The sequence below is a fragment of the Oryx dammah genome, unplaced genomic scaffold, assembly GCF_014754425.2.
Source record: "Oryx dammah isolate SB20612 unplaced genomic scaffold, SCBI_Odam_1.1 HiC_scaffold_9, whole genome shotgun sequence".
NCBI lineage: Eukaryota > Metazoa > Chordata > Mammalia > Artiodactyla > Bovidae > Oryx > Oryx dammah.
The window spans coordinates 53458060-53480138 of NW_024070193.1; the positions used below are offsets into that span (position 1 = coordinate 53458060).

At 46.6% G+C, this 22079-nt stretch overlaps 1 protein-coding gene across 1 annotated transcript in view; it reads right to left on the bottom strand.

The window, feature by feature from the left end:
* Positions 1–16142, bottom strand: part of CMTM8 (CKLF like MARVEL transmembrane domain containing 8) — a 37141-nt gene extending 20999 nt beyond the window's left edge. The window contains exon 1 of the mRNA XM_040246322.1: positions 16077–16142. Within this exon, the coding sequence (XP_040102256.1) occupies positions 16077–16127 (51 nt within the window). The 5' untranslated portion in view covers positions 16128–16142. The remainder of the gene's footprint in view (positions 1–16076) is intronic.
* Between the last annotated feature and the right edge of the window lie 5937 nt (positions 16143–22079).

The window sequence follows — 22079 nt, forward strand, 5'->3', positions numbered from 1 at the left end:
TGGCTGAGAGCTCGGATGCCTTGAGTGGCAGATCCCTTTCCTTCTAGGAAGCTGGAAAGGCCATTCTTGGTTCCGTGGTTTATGATTATCAGGCCTTTTTGTTTCAAACAGAAGGAAACTGAGGTGAGTTATACTTCATAATTCCCAGAGAAGGAAATGGCAACCCACTCTAATATTCCTGCCAGGAGAATCCCACAAACAGAGGAGCCTGGCGGGCTACAGTCCGTGGGGTCGCAGAGAGTCAGACGCAACAGAGTGAGCACGCATGCACACACACATCAGAATGGCCAGTCCAGGAAGCACCTGGGGACAGGCAACCTGCGTCGCGTGCCCCTGGCACCAGCTAGACCAGGCTCAGAGGGGGCCGAAGGCCACGGTCAGGGAGGTCACAGCTGCGGAAATGGAGAAAGACCGATCTGGTCCCTAGAAACAATCAAGAATGTCGAACTCTGTTTGAAGGTGAGTCCGACCCCCACCTTTTTATGTACACTTCATCGGAGTCCCACCACCTGCCAGCTAGTGCACCTGACCCCCAGATACCAGTTCAGTCTACACCTGTCAGGAGATGAGCACAAACACACTGCAGGCAGGAAGACTGGCATCAACAGGAAGGCACCATACTGTTCCAGCTCTCCCAGAAAGAGAGCTGGGAGGGCCGGTGCGGAGGGTGCAGCCCCGCACCAGCTGGACAGACCCATGAGTATTCCTGGAGATCAGCTCTGGCCCTTCCCTTCCTTCCTTCATTTTCAGACAGAAAAGCCCTGGCATTCTTGCCCCAGGTCGTCAGAGAGTAAGAAAGAGGTGTGTTCTTTTTGGGGGGAGGTGAAGAGGGTTGAGAGGCAAGTGGGATCTTGGTTCCCCAACCAGGGATCAAACCCAAGCCCCCTGCAGTGGAAGTCACCTGGGAAGTCCCCGGCAGAGGTGTGTTCTTACTCAGGGAGCAGACGGGCACCTAAGGAGAGACTAGCACCTAAATGTTAATTCTATTTTCAATTTTTTGATGAAGTTTTATACACTTTTTTCCATAGCAGCTGTAGTATTTTACATTCCTACCAGCAGGGCATGTGGCTTCCCTCATAGCTCAGTTGGTAAAGAATCTGCCTGCAATGCAGGAGACCTGGGTTCAATCCCTGGGTCAGGAAGATCCCTTGGAGAAGGAAATGGCAACCCACTCCAGTACTCTTGCCTGGAGAATCCCATGGACAGAGAAGCCTGGTGGCTTATAGTCCATGGGGTTGCAAAGAGTCGGACACAACTTAGTGACTAAACCACCACCAGCAGGGCACAAGAGTTCCAATTTCCCCACATTCTTGGCGACACTTGTCATTGTGTCTTTTTGATAGCTGCTACCCCATTGGGTGTGAGGTGACATCTCATTTGACTTTGATTTGCATTTCCTTAATGAACAATGATGTTGAGCAGCTTTTCATGAGCTTGTTGTTGGCCATCTGTGTATCTTTTTTGGAGAAATGTCTAGCCATGTTTTTTGCCCATTTAAAAACTGAATCTCTTATTAAGTTGTAGGAGCTCTTTATATATTCTGGACTTTAATTCTGTATCAGATACTTGACTTGCAGATATGTTCTCTCATTCTGCCAGCTGCCTTTTCACTCTGCAGATGGCTTCCTTTATAAATTTGATGTGCAGAAATTTTAAAATTTGATGTAGTCCTATTTTCCCTACTTTGGCTTCTGGTTTGGGTGTTATATCCAAGAAATCACTGGTGAATACAAAGTCATGAAGCTTTCCCCCTATGTTTTCTTTTAGGAGTTCTATAATTCAGGTCTTATCTTGAGGTCTGTAATTCATTTTGAGTTCCTTTTTGTATATGACGTAAGGTCAGGATGTATCCAACTTCATTGGATGTATCCAACTTCATCCTTTTGCCTGTGGATATCCACATTTCCCAATATCATTAGTTGAAAAGACTGTCCTTCCCCGTTGCCTCGCCTTGGCACTTGTGATGAAGAGCATGTGACCACAGGTGTGCGTGCTAAGTAGCTTCAATCGTGCCCAACTCTTTGCGACCCTGAGGACTGTGGCCTGCCAGCCTCCTCTGTCCATGGGATTCTCCAGGCAAGAGTACTGGAGTGGGTTGCCATGCTCTCCTCCAAGGGATCTTCCAAAACCAAAGATGGAACCCACGTCTCTTAAGTCTCCTGCACTGGCAGGCGGGCTTTTCATCACTAGCACCTCCTGGGACCATAGACAGGAGGGTTTATTTCTGGGCTCTCTATTCTGACCCACTGGGCTGCATGCTGTTGGGAAAGGCAGTCTTGTCCGTGCAGTCTCCTGACCCTCATTCAGCTATATAAGAATGAGCCTCGGGCCTGGAACACTGCCTTACCCAAGAGATAAAGAACCCAGAGAGCCTGAGCAGGGCTTATCACCTTATGTGGGAATAACTTTTCCTGTTTGAAGCGCAATGAATGTTCCTTTGTTCTGCGTTAGTATATACACAACAGCCCTCAGGCACTCCCCCAGCTTTCAGTATTTCAGACTACACAGGGGAAGGGTTGAGGTCTTTCTACTGTGGCTTAAGAGGGGTCCTCACAGGCCAACTGCCCCGTGTTGGCTACTGAGGAGAACCAGAGAATGAAGAGTGACTGATGTCTACTACTGAAACTGATGTCTGTTCACCACAGAGGTAAGGCCTTGTCCCATCACTTGTGTTTTCCTTGGTAACTCTAATACCAAGATACAATGGCAGAAGAGTCTGGAGTCCTTCCTGAGACTGGTAATCAATAAGAGACATTCCACTCCCTTGGGATTGCTAAATAGTGACAGTACTCAGCTTGGCATCTGTCTTTATGCCAGTGTTACCCTGTTTTGAGGGCTGCAGCTTTATAATAAGTTTTGAAAGGAAGTGTAAGGACGTTAGCTTTACTTTTCTTTCTCAAGATGTTTTAGATGTTTGGGATCTTTTGAAATTCTATATGAATTTTAGAATTTTTTCCTGCTTTTGAAAAACAAATTCCTTTGGGGTTTTGATAGGATTATATTGAACTTGTAGACTGCTCTGTGCAGTATGAACATTTTAACAATATAAAGCCTTCCAATCACAAACACAGATGTCTTTCCACTTATTTGTATCCTCTTTAATTTCTTTCAGCAGTGTTTTGTAGTTTTCACTATACAAATCTTTTGCCTCCTTGATTAAGTTTATTCCAATGTATTTTATTCTTTTTGATGCTGTTGTAAGTGGGATTATTTAATTCCCTTTTTGGACTGTTCCATGTTAGCTTATTAAAGTAGAATGAATTTTTGTGTGTAGATTTTGTATCCTGAAAGTTTGTTTAGTTCATTAATTGGTTCTAACAGTGGCTTTTTGTGTGTGTGTGTGGAATATTTAGGGTTTTCTACATACAAGATGATGTCATCTGTGAAGAAAGATAACTTTATTCCTTCATTTCCTATCTGGATGACTTTCATTTCTTTTTCTTGACTAGTTTGGTTAGGAGTTTAAGTACTCTATTGAATGCAAGTAGGGAGAGTGGACATCCTTGCCTTATCTCAGAGGAAAGCTTTCAGTTTTTCACCACTGAGTACAATGCTAACTATGGGTTTTCATATACAGTCTTAAGTGGAGTTTGTTCCCAGTTTGCTGAGCATTTTTATCGTGACAGGGTGATGAATTTTGTCAGATGTTTTTTCTTTATCAACTGAAATGATTGTTGGGGCCCCTTAGTGGACCGGGACCTGTGGTCCAGAGGCCAACGATAAGAGAGTGAAAGAGAGAAAGAGGCTGATACTCCCTGGTTTATGCAAAAACCCAATAAAGTCTTTGACACAGGGCTTGTGTCCCTCACGAAGGCACCGGGCGCCCTCTCAAGGTGGGGTGAAGGCACAGGGCACCTTCTCGAGAGAGTCTTAGAAGGCTGGGCAGGAAAGTGAGCAAGATGGGTCTCTGCGCTCCAGGGAATCAGCTGAAGAGAGAGAGAGAAAGAAAGACATGGGGACCCAAGCTCTGATGGAGCAAAGGTGCTTTAATGATTTTTATGTGACTATATATAGGCTGTAGTACAAGAAGTTTCTTTTGTCAGTGATAAAGATGAGAAAGCCAAACGTACAGTAACCATTACCAAGGGAACAAGGGATGCTGATGGCCACAAGGTCAGGAGAAAATCTATATCTCAAGAAAGGGGATGGAGACTAAGCAGCTTTGTCGTAAAGAGCACGTTTACTAATAGAGATTGAAGCCTGTCTCACACAATGACCCCAGTTCCTGGGAGCAGCGTGCTGTTCCACTTAAAACGAAACAAAGGACTTGTGAGAAGCAGCACGTAGGAATCCTCCTGTTAGACACTCCCTGACAAATGATCACGCAGCCTTTGTCCTTCATTGTGTTAATGTGGTATGTTATACACACTAGTTAACTTTCATATGGTGAACCGTCCTTGCATTCAGTAATAAATTCCATCTGGTCATGATATACAGTATCTTTAACATGTTGTTGAACCGTGTTTGCTAGTATTTTGTGGAGGATTTTTGCATCTGTGTTCAACAGGGACATTGATCTACAATTTCCTTGTAGTATCCTTGTCTCCTTTTGGGATCAGGGTAATGCTTGCCTCCACAGAATATACCTGGACATGTTCTTTCCTCTTCAATTTCTAGGAAGAACTTGAGAAGAACTGGTATTAAGTCTCCTTTAAACGTTTGTTAAAATTCTCCAATGAAGCCATCTTGTCCAGGGTTCTTTTTTGGTGGGAGGTTTTTGATGACTGATTTAGTCTCTTTCTAAGTTATAGGTCTGCTCAAATTTTTAGTTTCTTTAAGACTCAGTCGTAAAAGATAGTATGTTCCTAGAAATTTGTTTCTTCTGGACTGTCCAATTTGTTGATGTATAATTGTTTGCAGTAATCTCTTAGCATTTTTACTTCTGTGGCCTCAGTTGTAATGTTTCCTCTTTCATTTTTGATTTTGTCTCAGTCTTTTTTTTCTCTTTTCTTAATATTGCTAAGGATCTGTCAATCTTGTTGATCTTTCAAAAAACAAAAAAAAACACCAAATAAGTGTTGCTTTCCTAATGGTGAGGATCACATACCTCTATAACACAGATATAAGTATATACTCCTGAGCTTTAGTACTCACTGATTGAAGGTTTACCTATTACTGCAATAGAAAAGAATTCACATGGAAAAGGAGGCCATTCATCATGTTACTGAAGACTGACCAGGCAGTTTCTCTTATCAGTATATTTCATACTTCAGTATTTCTGACTTGTCATCTAAAAATTGAAATATCTCCTACACTAAGGACTACTGGAGGCTGTGGAACAGCTTATATAATTTGATAGTTTGGGATGGACCCTTCCAGCTGCCCTCCAAAACTTCCTTGTGTGCCAAATCTGATATTCTGCAACTAAGAAAAATACAATGGGATTATTTTGGCAGTTTTATTTCAGAGTTTCAAATTCAAACCACTCAAATTTTTTTCTTAAACGATTATCAAGTTGCTGTAAATCAAAATTTATAAGCCTTAGAGAAGTGCCATTCACAAGATGCCTAAAATCCTGTTTGGGAGCAGAATTACCTTTTAATTTAGTTTCCATGTAAACTTGAGTTTTCTTGGATTGCACCTATTTATAGCACATCTGTGTAAAACTCCATTTTTTCCCTCCTTCCAACAGTTGAATGAAGATCACTAAGATTACTGGACACCAGGACAAGCAAAGAGACAGGCTTGCACGAGGCTAGAGAGTGTGTGCAAGGAAAAAGACACAGCTCTTTCCCTTGCAGAATGTTCAGTGTGGCCAGGGAGATGAAAGAAACAGAAAACCCCATAGCAAAGCCCAAGGTGAGGGCCAAAGAAGGGCAGTCATGACAAGAAATGCTGGGCGATTCATTCGGGAGGAGCAATAAATGACTCTGGGTGCCCAGAGATGACGTTCAGCCTCAGGAAGGCCAGGATGGGAGCAGCTGCCCTCCAGGCAGGGGCAAGGCTGGGACTTGGCACCCACCTGCTTTAAGGATGTGGGCAAAGGCCAGAGGGTTGGCAGTGAGACACATGGGGTGGCTGGGGCCACACTGTGGAGCTCAAACCAGCAGGTTAAGGAGTTCAGAGTTTATTCACCAGGCAGGCATCATAGGACCAGAGGCACTTTTGGAAACAGGTATTTCTGGCGTCAGTGTTTCAGAGTAGGCACATTCTCAACATTTCCTTTGGCAACAGCTGCATGGGGATAGCCAGTCATGTCATTGAGCGTGGGCGAGCTATCGGGAGGATCTGTTTCAATGTTACGTCGCTGAGACAGCCAGCAGGTGGGAGGAGTGCAGCGGGGGCCCTGCCGGGCTGGCCTCCACGCCACCTGGCTGCCTCTGCTGATGCTTGGGAACAGACCTGCGGCCCTAAGAGCAGGTTCTAAGCCAGCCGTCCTGAGCCGGGTTCCTTCGTGGGCACCATTAAGTGTTTGCATCCTAGGTGATGCCGTCGTCTACCACTGCTCCTGGGAGGGTGATCCCCTCCCCCCGACTTGGTGGGTTCAGATGCTCCACCTGGCATTTTACAGTCAACCATTGGCCCCTGGGGGCTTCCTTTGATAAGCAGGAATACTGTACACACACCTAATCATGGGCAGAACCTGGCCCTCTGCCAAAGTATGAAAGTCGCTCAGTCATGTCCGACTCATTGTGACCCCATGGACTACACAGTCCATGGAATTCTCCAGGCCAGAATACTGGAGTGGGTAGCCGGTCCTTTCTCCAGGGGATCTTCCCAACTCAGGGACTGAACCCAGGTCTCCCACGTTGCAGGCGGATTCTTTACCAGCTGAGCTATCAGGAAGCCACATAATCTTAGCATCATTTTAAGCCAAAGATTCAGGGGTAAGTTAGGGGAAAGGTATTATCACAGATAAATAACTAAGTACCTTCAACAGACTGAATGTCTGTCACCCCCACCAAGTTCTTATGCTGAAATCTAACCCCCAATATGGTGCTACCTGGAGGTGGGGCCTTTGGCAGATGATTCAGTCATAAGCATGGAGTCCTCATGAATGGGGTTTGGATCCTTATGAAAGAGTCACCAGGAAGCTCCCTCTCCCCTTCAGCTATGCACGAACACAGTGAGAAGCCAGCAATCTATCAAGTAACAAACAGGCTCTCACCAGACACCTCCTCTGCCAGCACCTTGGCCTTGGAGCTCCCATCTTCAGAACTGTGAGAGAGAAATTTCTGCGGCTGCAACCTCCCTGGTGGTCCAGTGGTTAAAAATTCACTTGTAATGCAGAGGGTGGAGGTTTGATCCCTGGTCCGGGAAGATTTCACGTGCTCTGGAGCCCACGTGTGGCAACTACTTACCCCGAGCGCCAGAACTCGGGAGTCCCGGTGCCACAATTAAAAAAATAAAAAAGATCATACATGCTGCAGCAAAGATCCCGCATACCATAACTAAGACCCAACACAGTCAAATACATACATAAAACAGTCAAAAATTTTTCTGTGGTTTATAAGCCCCCTAGCCTATATTATTTTGTTACAGTAGCTGAGCAGATTAAGACAGTACCTTTTTGCTGAGAATCAGAGTCAGAAATACTGCAGAGTGGAAAGCTCCCAGGAATTTTAAATATAAATATCACTCCTGTCAAAAAAAAAAAAAAAAGGAACAAACCCACCTGGGTAGCTTCAGGCCTCACCCTCAGATCCTCGAGTTTGCTCTCAGAAGTTGGGGAAATTTTTGGTTGAAAAACTTGCTAACCCCGGTTCATAGAAACAACACTGGTTAATTTGGACAGGTACTGTCATATCTTCCTTCCACTGAATGTTGAAAGACAAGTCCCCTCCCCTCTCCCACCACCCCCCGGGAGAAACCTGTTATCCCAGAAACGGATTATCTTCTTTCCCTAAAGAAGAGGCAACCATGGAGGTGTTTTTGAAGGCAGTCAGTAACAATGCATCTCTATTTCTGGAACTTTTCCTCGTAGCTGAGTTACACCAGGAAGCCCTAGGTCTATTTCACTATTTAAATAGGTGATACTCCCCCGGGGATGGTCACAAACCAGGGCTCCTGTGGGGAGAGCAAATTAGCCAGGATGGTGTGTTCAGACTCTCTCACTTCATGCAGTGTAAAGAAGGACTATTAACACCGAGATCACGTATAGCGCTGTGCACATGCATCGTTAGGTACTCTGTGTGGTACGCCCGTGTGAGCTCCACCATGGAAGCCCTGGCAGTACTGGGGCTACGCTGGAGCGATGCGATGGTCTCTTCACATGAGGCCATGTTGTGGTTACATCACTGCTTACATTACGGTTATGCAGTGACTGCTTCTGGGGCTGCTTCGTCAGCCAGGAGAGAGGCTGTGTTAAGGCCACCATGCCGGCCAGGAGAGAATAAACGTGTTCACAGTTACTACAGCTCCTTCGCGCCTCTTACCTGGCCCTTGCCTACCCTGGGTTCAGCAAACAGTGCGGATAGCGTGAACAGCGAGACAACTGGTGTCATGGACAGGATCAGCGATACAGCTCCCATTAAAACTGGAGTGAGATGCTGCTGCCAGTCGAGCTGACTGTAAACAGTTCACCAAGCTCCTGCCTGGGCACGACGATGTGAGAGACCCCAACCTCCTTTCCCCTTAAACGAGCTTAACAGTAATAATTCCCTACATGAGAAAAAGAGGTCCAACCTTCACTCTTGCAGAGAAGCCTAGTAAAGCTCCACGTAAGAAGAGGACAAACAGGTCAATAAACCTGAGATGATTACACTAAATTGGCAGCCTGCCCACTGGAGGCAGAACAATTCAGCAAATAGGCGTTTATAATCTTTATAACAAGTTCATGTTCTCTCTTTGGAAAGGAGAGGCCCAGAAAGTATTTTTCACAGGGGATAACTCGAGGGCACGTGTGGATGGAAGCAGGTTTCTGAACCCAGGAGATACAGCTTGAGAAATGTTTCCATGTTATAATCAAACAGCTCTGAGCCCAGGCCCCAGACACCACACTTGACTATTCCTAAGTAGATGACCCAATAGGTGGTGTTGCGAACCACCAGTAAAATGAGAAGTCTGATCACTGTGAACAGATGGAAAAAGAAGGTCGGTCCTGATGGAGAAATAAAGCTCAGCCAACTCAGCTGTAGAAACAGGGGCTGGTGTACAAGCCCAGGTTCACCAGAAATGCCCCAAATTCACCTGGCCTGTTTCAAAGCCATTCACCGCTGAGTGCGAGTGTGCTTAGTCGCTCAGTTGTGTCTGACTCTGTGACCTCATGGACTGTAGCCAGCCAGGCTTCTCTGTCCATCAGAATTTCCAGGCAAGATTTGCCATTCCCTTCTCCAGGGCATCTTTCCCACTCGGGGAACAAACCTGGGTCTCCTGCATTGCGGGTGGATTCTTTACCACCTGAGCCACCAGGGAAGCCCACTGCTGCTGCTGCTGCTAAGTCGCTTCAGTCGTGCCCGACTCTGTGTGGCCCCATAACGGCAGCTCACCAGGCTCCCCCATCCCTGGGATTCTCTAGGCAAGAACACTGGAGTGGGTTGTCATTTCCTTCTCCAATGCATAAAGTGAAAAGTCAAAGTGAAGTCGTTCAGTCGTGTCCGACTCTTAGTGACCTCAAGGACTGCAGCCCACCAGGCTCCTCCGTCCATGGGATTTTCCCGGCAAGAGTACTGGAGTGGGGTGCCATTGCCTTCTCCAAGCCCACTGCTGCGTTCACCCAAACACGCCGGCAACTAAAAGAACCAATCGGCCTTGGGCGGGGCCTGCATCACTTTATAGGAGAAAATAAAAACAGCCAGCATTCCCAGAGTTCGTATTATGGGCTAAGGGATTTCTAAGTATCACCGGGACTCAATTTTCAAGTACCATGGAACAGGCCTCTTCCAAGGACTCCCATGGGAAGGGAATTCCATCACTGAGCACTGAAGTCAGCAAAGTTTTTCTGTGAAGGGCCAGACAGTAAATATCTCAGGCTTTTGCAGGACAGACAGTTGCAGTAATGCGGCTCTGTGGCTGAGACCTGGGAGCAGCCTGTATCTAAACAAAGGGGCGTGGCCGTTTGAACAAACATTCCTGAAAACTGGCACCAGGACAGACTTGGCCCCCTGACTGTGGTTTGCCTCCTCCTGATCTAGCAAATTACAACCACCATTTCCCTGCTCTTCAAAAGTAGTTCGGGATACTAAGGTCGGGCTCCCCTCCCTGGGAGTTCTTCACCAGGATGCTCCCTTGAAGATGTCAGGGCAGGACATGTCTCTCCCTCTGCTTCCCAGGAAGGAGGTCTGTGGAGTCAGTCCACACGTACACACTCGAGCACACATGCACGCACACAGGCACACTTTCACCAGCTGTGTGTTTCTCCATCTCTCCCCAAGTGCTGTGCTACGTCGCTTCAGTCGTGTCCGATTCTTCGTGACCCCATGGACTGTAGCCCACCAGGCTCCTCTGTCCATGAGATTCTCCAGGCAAGAATACTGGAGTGGGTTGCCAAGTCTTCCTCCGGGGGATCTTCCCAACCCAGGGATCGAACGCATGTCTCCTGCATTGCAAGTGGATTCTTTGCAGCTGAGGCACTGGAGAAGCACCCCCTTTCTCCCCATACAATTCTCTATTTTCAGCAGACTGTCAAGCGAACAAGCTGGTGCACGACCAGAGTCTCACTTAGGTCCCCGATGCCATTTAAACAGCACCATGTTTCCCAGGGCAGCATGCTGATACAGCTTTTTCACCAGCAGAAAAATACACCTTTGACTTGGGTGTTGTTTTATTTTTTATTTTTTGGTCACAAAACCACTTGGCTTGTGGGATCTTGGTTCCCCAACCAGGGATGGAACCTGGGTCCTCTAAAGTGGAAACTTGGGAGTCTTAACCACTGGATTGCCAAGGAATTCCCTTGGGTTCTTTTCTCTTTTTTTAAATATTGACTTATTTATTTGGCTGCGCCAGGTCTTGTGACATGTGGGATCTTAGTTCCCTGACCAAGGATTGAACCCGAACCCCCTGCATTGGGAGTCTTAGCCACTGGATCACCAGCGACGTCCTACAGGTGTTGATTTTAAACTCTTTCTCCTTCTTGGGTCATATAAATAAAAGGGGCAGTCATACCAGCACTGATTTCTGAAGACCAAAACAACTGCCAACACAGGAAAACTCCAGAAAAGGAAAGTCACCGACTGTCACCCAACAAGTACAAGGATACTTTAAAAAGTTTTGGGGTGGGGGTAGAGAGAGGAAAAAAGAAGTCATTAGTTGCTAAAGGAACCACTGTCCTAACCTTGAATGAAGGGTGGGAAGTAAAATAAGACCACGGGGTCAAATAAAATCACTTCTGTTTCCCAGTGATCTGGGAGGGAAAGAAACAAGATTTGCATAGAGTTTCAGAGAGGAAGGGAAGCCACATCTCCTCCTTCCTCATCTCACCTAACATGCCCCAACCCTGCTGCACCACACCCCCATTCCAGACAAACACCAAAACAGATGCCAAGGAAGAGACTCAGGTACATTTCAAGGCACTGTAAGTAAATCCAATGCCTTTAAAATATAACTTCATTGATTGATTTATTTATTTTTGGCTGTGCTGGGTCTTTGCTGCTGCACAGGCATTTCTCCCGCTGCAGGGAGCGGGGGCTACTCTTGAGCTGCGGTGGCTTCTCCCGTTGCGGAGCGCAGGCTCTGGGGCACGCGGGCTCAGCAGCTGCGGCTCCTGGGCTCCAGAGCACAGGCTCAACAGCTGTGGCTCACAGGCTCAGCTGGTCCTCAGCATGTGGCATCTTCCCAGATGCAGGATCAAACCCGTGTTTCCTGCATTGGCAGGTGGACTCTTTACCACTGAGCCACCAGGGAAGTGCCAATGGTATTTAATAATAACTTTACTGAGATTTATTTTTTTAACATTTATTTATTTGGTCATACTGGGTCTTAGTTACAGTATACTGGATCTTCAGCTGTCCCAATAAGAGCTCTTAGCTGCAACATGTAAGATCTAGCTTCCTGACCAGGAATCAAATCTAGACCCCTTGCGTTGGGAATACAGAATCTTAGCCACTGGACCACCAGGAAAGTCCCTATTGAGATGTAACTTACCAACTATAAAACCTACCCATTTAAAGTATAAAATGCAATGCATTTCAATGTATTCACAGATCTGTATAACTGTCACCATCGCTCTAGGACATTTTCATCACCCTAAAGAAACTCCTTCCCCACCAGCAGCCTCTCCCCTTTTCCTGCCACTATCACCACCTTTGGCCCTGAGCCCCCAGTGATCTGCTGTCTCTACAGATCTGGACATTTCACACCAACAGAACTGTGGACTGCGCAGCCCTTGCGCCTGGCTTCCGCGCTGCAGAACACATCAGTAGCATGCACTACTGTTTCAATGTCTGGGTAACCTTCCGTTGTGCGCCCCACTGCATGTCACTCGTCCACTTATCTGCTGGTGGACACTTGGGTTGTTTCTGCTTTTTAGCTTTTGCGATCCAAGTGTCTGTGTGGGCATACAGTTTCGTTTCTCTGAACTCTAATTCCATTTCAGATGCACAAGGGAACCTGACTAAGGACTGGAGGCAGCGGCACCGAGGTCAGTTTAGGTTTTCGACAACAGACTCACAGATCTCCAGTGAGCAGCAGAAGCTGCTCGTGGAGCTCGCTCTCTGACACAGCTGCCCAGCGCAGAACGTCTGCAGAAGGAAGTCCACGAGGCCTCGACTTTCAAGCTCACTCTGCACCTTACTGATTGCAACTCCCAAAGCCTTTTATGTCACACGTCCTGACGTGAGCTGACAAACCCCTATTTCCCATTGTCGGTTGTTTTTCTCGAGGGTGGTTTTGACAGCTCTGCCATGCCTGCCTTCTCAGCAGAGCTAGTATACACAAATATCTGAATATTTTGTTGCCTGTTACCCTTCTTAGCTCACAGAGTGAGTGTTACATGGAAGAGGGGAACCACCGATGCAGGCAACAGCATTAACTACGTGTTCACAGGACCAAAGTGAGCAGACCGTCCAGCTGAGAAGAACAAACTTCACATGTTGGAAATGCTGGAAGTAGCTCTCTGGGAAGCATCTAAAAAGCAAGGTGCAGTGATGAATGAAGTGGTGAAACCTCTTAAAGCACAGACTGAGAATTAACATTTCGAGAAAAGAACCCCATGGTCAAATTTAAAGTGGGACAGTGTTGTGACTGGAGAAGGGGCTGGGGAGTTGACTTGATTATTTTTTATTATAAAATATAATTATTGTCAAAAATATTAGAAGATAATTCCTACCTTTTAGAGCTACTTACTAAAATATTTACAGGTGAAATGACATTTCCTTCTAAGTCCTCCTGGAGGCAGAATGGGTAGGAATATAGAAGCAGCATAAATTAATAAAGTCGGAAGCTGGGTGGTAGGTAGATGGGAGTATATTATACTCAGTTTGAAATTTCTCATAATAAAATTAAAATAAAGGCATACATTCCTGAGACCTAAACCTAGAGAGAAATTCCCAGGGTCTCAGCACCGTTATGCTGACAGTCTGCTGTGGCCTTTATGAAAAGAGGAAAGTTGGGGTGGAAATTCCTTCTAATTTAAAAATAAATGTTTTTTAATATTTATTTATTTATTTGGCTGCCCTGGGTCTTGGTTATGGCACGTGAGATCTAGTTCCCAACCCAGGATTGAATCCAGGCCCCCTGCGCTGGGAGCTCAGAGTCTTAGCCGCTGAACCACCAGGGAATTCCCACCTCTTGCTTATTCTGCTTTGTCAAACAGGTAATACACTGCTATAGCTGGAAATGGAGAAGTAGTCAGACAGCGAGGCGCCTCCTGGTCACCAGATCCCTCTTGGGTTTCTCTTGCCACAGCAATTCCCTCCTGCCCTCCTTCCACCCAGGGGCAAACGTTGCTATTAGTTTCTCCTGCCTCGTTCCCAAATTATACTTAACTCTCCCCCTCCGCCTCCCCTTGCTGTCCTGACAATACGCTTTAGAGATCTTTTCCCAGAACTTAGAAAGCATCCTGTGTGTGCATGTGAGCTAGATCACTTCAGTCGTCTCCGACTCTGCAGCGCTGTGGGCTGTAGCCTGCCAGGCTCCTCTGTCCATGGGATTCTCCAGGCAAGCATACTGAAGTAGGTTGTCAGGCCCTTCTCCAGGGGCTTTTCCCAACTCAAGGATCGAACCCGTGTCTCCTAAGTCTCCTGCACTGGCAGGCAGGTTCTTTACCACTAGTGCCACCTGGGAAGCCCAGAAAGCATCCGTAGTTAGTTAATTAGTTCGTTAGTTCAGTCGCTCAGTCATGTCCGACTCTTTGCGACTCCATGGACCGCAGCACACCAGGCCTCCCTGTCCATCACCAACTCCCGGAGCTTATTCAAACTCATGTCCATTGAGTTGGTGATGCCATCCAACCAGCTCATCCTCTTTTGTCCCCTTCTCCTCCTGCCTTCAATCTTTCCCAGCATCAGGGTCTTTTCCAATGAGTCAGTTCTTCACATCAGGTGGCCAAAGGATTGGAGTTTCAGCTTCAGCATCAGTCCTTCCAATGAACACTCAGTTCATTGGATCTCCTTTAGGATGGACTGGTTGGATCTCCTTGCAGTCCAAGGGACTCTCAAAAGTCTTCTCCAACACCACAGTTCAAAAGCATCAATTCTTCAGCACTCACCTTTCTTTACAGTCCAACTCTCACATCCATACATGACGACTGAGAAAACCACAGCTTTGACTAGACGGACTTTTGTTGGCAAAGTAACGTCTCTGCTTTTTTAATATGTTGTCTAGGTTGGTCGTAACTTTCCTTCCAAGGAGTAAGCATCTTTTAATTTCTGCAGTCACCATCTGCAGTGATTTTGGAGCCCAAAAAAATAAAGTCTGACACTGTTTCCACTGTTTCCCCATCTATTTCCCATGAAGTGATGGGACCGAATGCCATCATCTTAGTTTTCTGAATGTTGAGTTTCAAGCCAACTCTTTCATTCTCCTCTTTCACTTTCATCAAGAGGCTTTTTAGTTCCTCTTCACTTTCTGCCATAAGGGTGGTGTCATCTGCATATCTGAGGTTATTGATATTTCTCCCGGCAATCTTGATTCCAGCTTGTGCTTCTTCCAGTCCAGCATTTCTCATGATGTACTCTGCATAGAAGTTAAATAAGCAGGGTGACAAATATACAGCCTTGATGTACTCCTTTTCCTATTGGGAACCAGTCTGTTGTTCCATGTCCAGTTCTAACTGTTGCTTCCTGACCTGCATACAGATTTCTCAAGAGGCAGGTCAGGTGGTCTGGTATTCCCATCTCTTGAAGAATTTTCCACAGTTTGTTGTGATCCACGCAGTCGAAGGCTTTGACATAGTCAGTAGAGCAGAAATAGATGTTTTTCTGGAACTCTCTTGCTTTTTCAATGACCCGGCGGAAGGCATCGGAAGGCATCCTGTTTCTCATTAAACCGCTACATAATGTTCCCCAGTACAGAGTCTGCTGGCTGCTTCCGGTCTCCCGCTCTGCCAACGGCACACTGCAAGGAATCACCTTGTACAAACACCATTTTATACACAACCAGGCTCGCTGTAGGGAAAATTCATACAGCAGTGTAACTCCTAAGTCAGAGCACCTGGGTCTGTCCTTACAAAGAACAGCTGTTGAACTGCCCTTCATAAAGGTTAGACTTCTGCTCACTTTTATTTACTTTTCCACTGGCAATATGCAAATTTCAAAATAAAATCTGGACAACGTTAGGAGTATCTGTTGCCTCCTACCCTTTAACGGTAAGTCTTTCCTCCAACATGAACACTTATTTTCCTGCTAAATGGCATTTTAAGTGCGATGGACCAAGTCAGATGTGACGAGTTGACTTTAGAGAAGTAATCACGGTTGACTACACTTACTGTTTAATCTATGTTTTAAGTCTTCCATAAAAAATAAGCTAACATTCACTGGGCAGCCCCTAAGTGCTAGGCGGTGCTTCAAGCCCTTTCCCTGTATCCACATGCTTAGACCTTGCACGATTCTCAGGTCAATTCTTACCACCAGTCTCAGTTCTGATGAAGAGAGAAGCCCACACTGAGTGACTGTCCCAGGACGCATGGCTGCAGAGTGCCAGAGCAATCTCAGGCATCCCCTGCTTCTCCCTCCACTGCCCTGAGAGTCGGAAAAGCTTACCAATTCAGATCCAAGGCCACTTCCCAGTATCCAGGCCTCTAACAGTAACATGCAAGTCTGTGGTTTTGTTTTCAAACACGGTCTTGTCCTGCATTTTTAGGAATAAATTATACGCAAAAGCATTTTCTTATCAGAGCAAAATATCTACCATATTGGCAAACAGACAGATTGTGAACAGATTGGGCTCACAACCAGTCAGATTTCAGCTGAGGGTGGAGTTCTGAAATATTAATAAATGGAAGATGTTTCACATAAAAAAGGAGAGGGACTTCCCTGATAGTCCCGTGGTTCAGACTATGCCTTTCAATGCAGGGGTGCAGGTTCAATCCCTAGTCGGGGAGCTAAGATCCCACATGCCTCACGGCCGAAAAACCAAAATATAAAATGGAGCAATAGTGTAACAAATTCAATAAAGACCTTAAAAATGGTCCACATCAAAAAAGAATTTTTTTTTAAAACCCATAGCAGTCCATATATTCTATGATGTAGGGAAAAAAAAAAAAAAGAACTGAACTTAGCACTGAGGAGGTCTCTCACCACGTAAGCGACTGGATTCTAAAAATTGAACTGAAAAGTTCAGCTTTCAACTCAAGTCATTCAGTTCTCATTCACACCTCATCCCCCTCAAATACATTTTGAGTCTCAATGAAAGTTGCTGCTGTCCAAGAAAACTACGCCCAAATTCGCAAAGCAGGCGTTTTTTTATTCAGCTTCCGTTTCATATTCACAGAGCTTCAAGCTCACAAATGACTCGACGCCTCTGTAAGGCCCGAAACGTTTGGCCACAAACTGTTACAGAAAAGTTCACATTCTTGTCCTGCCTTTTGTCAACCAGATTCTAAGTTGCTCTGAGAAGCTGTCCATCTCTCAGGGCTCGAGAGCACCCTTGAAAACACTAGGCATCTGGAAGGGTCTGAGTTCATCTCCAGGGATATTTTGAAAAAGACAATGGCCTCAATCTCATCCAGTCGGCTCCACCAGGAGATGGATCCCAGCAAGCCAAAAAGGTGGAATGAGAGGAGTTATTGAGTACAGTTTTAGATTTCAGTGAATTTCCTTTTGGATCTTCCCAGAGGATGTCTAGTTATTTCAAGGAATGTCAAGAGCTTCTCAAAAGAGCTAATTTAAGACTTCCCAGTGGTTAAGACACCATGCTTCCAATGCAGGGGCTGTGGGTTCAATCCCTGGTCAGGGAACTAAGATCCTGCATGCTATGCAGCCAAAAAAAAAAAAAGAAAGGTAATAAACATTAAAAAAAAATAAAAAGAGCTAACTCATTTTTAAAAAGGGGAGGTGGGAGAGAGGCGATTGGTTTTCTTTAAAGGAATAACATAGGTTGTCAACTCCAGATAATGTAGGAATTAGTGTCTAACACCACAAGCCACCAGCTCCCTAAGTCACGTTTTTCAAAGTACGTTCTGAGACAGTCCAACAAACAGGGTTCACGGTCCAGTTAGTCTGGGAAAGGCTGGACTTAGAAATGTAGCCCATTACAGCCTCAAGGGCCTCCCAGGAATAATATCAACACTGTCTAGCCTGGCCTTTCCCAGACTGCCTCCGCATGGCCCCTCTTTCACTCCCACGGTAACACTGCAGGGATCCCAACGTGGGGTCTGCTTTCCTTCCACTCTTCATCCTGCCTGTCTGGTCAGTATCCACATCTCTTCCTCCTCTAACTGTAAAGTTTTGAAAACAGCGATGGCAGCTTAGCTCCGTGCGTTTCCCCATTTACTCCACCCACTGAATGGATCCCCAAAGGCCCACCGAGGCACCGCAGAGTCGGCAAGTAGGAACACAGAAATGGACGGATGTGACGGGGAGTTCCCCCACTTACTCAAGCATCAAGCTCACCAGAACTCACAATTCAACATCTCTGCAAGAGGCTGTCAAGGTCTCCATCAGTGATGCCTCAACCGGACCCACAGGCCCATTCTAGAAAACTCTGCCTCCTTACCAATAATGCAAAGAAAGAAAAAAGATAAACGAAGAAAAAAATTTCCACAGGGGCCTCGCTGGCGGTCCAGTGGCCAAGACGCAGCAGTCCCAATGCAGGGGGTCCAGCTGGAACTAGATCCCGCAGGCCACAACTAAGACCAAATAAATAAATACTTTTTTAAAAAAGAAAACATTCCTCTCTTACTCTTCTTACTCATACTCCCTGAGCGGAACCCTGCCTTCAAGTCAAGGTATTTCCTAAATGGTTAGTCCAGAGGCGCAGAGGCACTGTTCAAAGCCTGTGCCCAGAGCTGATAATAAAGGATGAGCAGATAATCCTGGCCGTGAGATTCTAAGGTTCCCATGAGGAAACCCCCCCACACAATGCTCTCTTGCGTTGCAGGAAAATGCCCCTAGAACAAAGCAGTCAAGGGTTTGTAAGTCCAACCTAGTTTCACTGAACTCGTGTCTTCCTTGGCACCCCTTGCAGTCAGGGACGAAGCTCCCTATTAAGATGTCATTTACTGAATGGGACATCTCTAAAGCACCTCCAGAGGATCAGATGTACTTGTCATTAGAGAAAAAGGACGCTGGACTGTAAATTCAAGCTACTGCCTTGCAGTGCAGGCAAAATTCCTCTAACCCCCATGATGGAATTCTGACGGGATCTTCCAACAACCTTCCCTCAAAGATGTACCCATGTGACTTTTTTTCTTTTTGGCCACACCTTGCAGCCTGCAGGATCTTTGTTCCCTGACTGGGGATCAAGCCTGTGGCCCCTGCCATGGAAGCACAGAGTTCTCACCACAGGACTGTGAGGGAGTTCTCCCGGGTGGCTTGTTAAAATCCATGTAGTAGTTTCGGGATATCTGAGTTACTGAGAAAAAAAAAAAAAAAAAACTCAAAATTTTTTTTAAAAATCACCCATACCTTCCCTGCTCCTTCCCCCGAATGTAACTTACATGGCGAATGTTAGCGTGAATTTCCTACTCTGCTTTTGTTTTGTTTTGAAATGTCCTTTGTTTGCTACCTCTTTTCTAAAGATTAAACCAGGAAAAGAAAGTCTGGATATGAGAATCCCAAATGATCCTGCAAGATGCAGGGCCAACCCAGCACGGTCAAGGGTGACGGTCATCAGAGGCGGCAAACCCTCCCCTCCCCCATGGACGGAGGCTCACTGAGCGCTGGTGCCACCGTACGAAGCTCCCAGCCCCGACTGGACTTCGTAGTTCAGTCACCCAGTCCCGTCCCAATTCTTTGTGACCCCGTGGGCTGCAGCACGCCAGGCTTCCCTGTCCATCGCCATCTCCTGGAGCTTGCGCAAACTCAGGTCCACTGAGTCGGTGATGCCACCCTACTGGCTCACTCTGTCACCCCCTTCTCCTGCCCTCAATCTTGCCCACCATCAGGGTCTTTTCCAATGAGTCAGTTCTTCCCATCAGGTGGCCAAAGTATTGGAGCTTCAGCTTCAGCATCAGTCCCTCCAGTGAATATTCAGGGTTGACTTCCTTTAGGATGGACTGGTCTGATCTCCTTGCAGTCCAAGGGACTCTCAAGAGTCTTCTCCAGCGCCACAGCTGGAAGGCATCGATTCTTCGGCGCTCACGCACAAGGCTGCTGCAGGGTCTCAGTGTCCACTCCCGACTTCCTGCTGGACCAACCCCTTGGCTAGGATCGCTGCATCACCAAAAACATGGCTGGGCTCTCAGGGAATGGGACTCTGAGGCAAAATGAGATACCAGGACACCCCAAGTTTGGGACCCTTCGTGGGCCGTGAATCCAGCATGGGGGCAAAAGAAGAAACGGGTTTTCAGCTCAGGCATGAGTGCTTTCTGATTTAAACTCAAATCAGCTTTTCTTGCTACAGCATGGGGGCAATGGAGTGAGGCTTTTCACAGTTCAGAGAAGGGGGTTAAAGGTGTCTAGAGATCAGCCACTCAAGTCGTATGACCTGAACGCCAACTCCCCGGGACACCTTACTCTGTCTACACTCCGTCACAGCTCCCTGACCCCACAGGCAGCGGCTGTGCCCACGTGGGCGCCGTCCACCTGCAGGCACTGCTCACTACAGAGCTGTCAGGACAACCTTCTGGCGATAGTGTGTCTCTAACTGGCGGGGCTGCCGTGACCCCAAACTGTGAAACAGTTTTGAACCTTAAATTCCGAGGGATGCTACGCCATAATTTTCATTAAAAGGTGATACCATGGGATCTAGCAGATAATATACGAAAACTCACTAAGCTCCACGGTTCCTATCAACCCATATTCAAATCTAAGAGCAGGTTTTAGAAAAGAATCTGATAAAGAATACATATATTATATATATATAACTGAATCATTTTGCTTTACGCTCGAAACTGACACAATTTTGTAAATTAACCATACTTCAATTTCTAAAAACCCAATAGCAGTAAATGCTCAGATTTTTTTCTAAGCATTTACTACGTGCCTGGCAGTGAGACACGAAGAGTTCAGGTAACACTGAGGTTGTGAACGAAGTCGGAGTCCAATCTCCTTAGGCCCTAAGTCAGCGCCCCTTCCACAGACTCACCCAACACCCGGGGTTCTGGGGCAGGACTGAGTAGTCAAGGTGCCCAAGGATTGCTAAGGGTTCAGTCACTAAGTTGTGTCCGACTCTTTGCAAACCCATGGACTGTAACCCACCAGGCTCCTCTGGCCATGGGATTTCCCAGGCAAGAATACTGGAGTGGGTTGCCATTTCCTTCTCCAGGGATCAAACCCACGTCTCCTGCGCTGGCAGGAGGGTTCTTCACCACTAAGCCACCCGGGCATTCCTACAAAGTTATCTTGTCTCCTTCTGGGCACAGACACAGAGACGGGGAGGAAGAGCTCGTACATTGGCTTCTCCTTGTACGGAAAACTTGACTGACTACCCTGCAGCTTGCTTGTCTTTTCCTCTTTATGCCACTAAGGTCCCTAATAGTCCACAGACATGAACCTGCTTCTGTGTTGTCTGAAGCTGCTGAGAGCAGGACCATTTAGCCTGAAGGCATCTTTGCACCCAGAGCAAATCAGACATGGGAGGAGGCGGGGAAGGAGGGGGTACGTGACTCTTCATCTGTTTTATTTTTCTGGAAAGAAAGCTTATGCCTCCTGTATCCTGAAGAGGTAATGTTAACAGCAATGGTGGTCGTAATACTAATAACAGTGCTCTGTACAGGTGGGCGCTCCACTACGCCTGACCCTTTGTGACTCCCCGGGCTCCTTTGTCCATGGGATTCTCCAAGCCAGAATACTGAAGTAGGTTGCCATTTCCTACTTCCAGGGATCTTCCTGACCAAGGGAGGGAACCCACAGCTCTTACATCTCCGGCGCTGGCAGGCATTAGCGCCACCTGGGAAGCCCATAACAGAACGACTGCTAATAGAAAAAAAGAAAAACCCCATTCTCCATCTCCCTTTTTTCTCTTTTCTTCCCGAACTGAGTTTCTAGAAGGAACGAGCTTAACGTTCACTTTCGGCTCCTTCTTGAAGCAGGATCCTCCTGTCTACCCAGACAGCGACCAGACTCCCCTGCAGCTTTATGTCCCTTTGCACATATTTCTTGATCATGGTCCCCCACGTGTACTTTTGTCCCAGACTGGGGGTTCCCAAAGTGTGGCCCCCAGACCAGCAGCAACATCACATGAAAGTTTCACTCTGGACCTACCAAGTCAGAAACCCTGTTGTGTGTGTGGGAGATCGATGAGCTTTGATTTAATAATCTGGATGATGCTGAGGTTTCAGAAGCACTGCCCTGAACAGTCTCCGCCCCCAAGTCCCTTCCCCCATTTTCTATGCCACAGCCTGAGCACAGCTAACCCACATCCACTCGGAGGCGGGCTATGCAGCGACGGGAAGCAACACGACAGATGGGTGTGTAGCAAAATGCACTGAGCCAACAGCACAGAGCTGACTGGGAAAGAAACGAAGTGGGAAGATTTATGCAAATACAGTTGTGTTAAGATATCCTCGAAAGTCAAGAAAACATTTCATGGGTAAAAACAACCCCAAAATCAAAGACTTATGTTTAAACCCTAAGTACAGTTGGCACTGTAGAGGGAAAGGT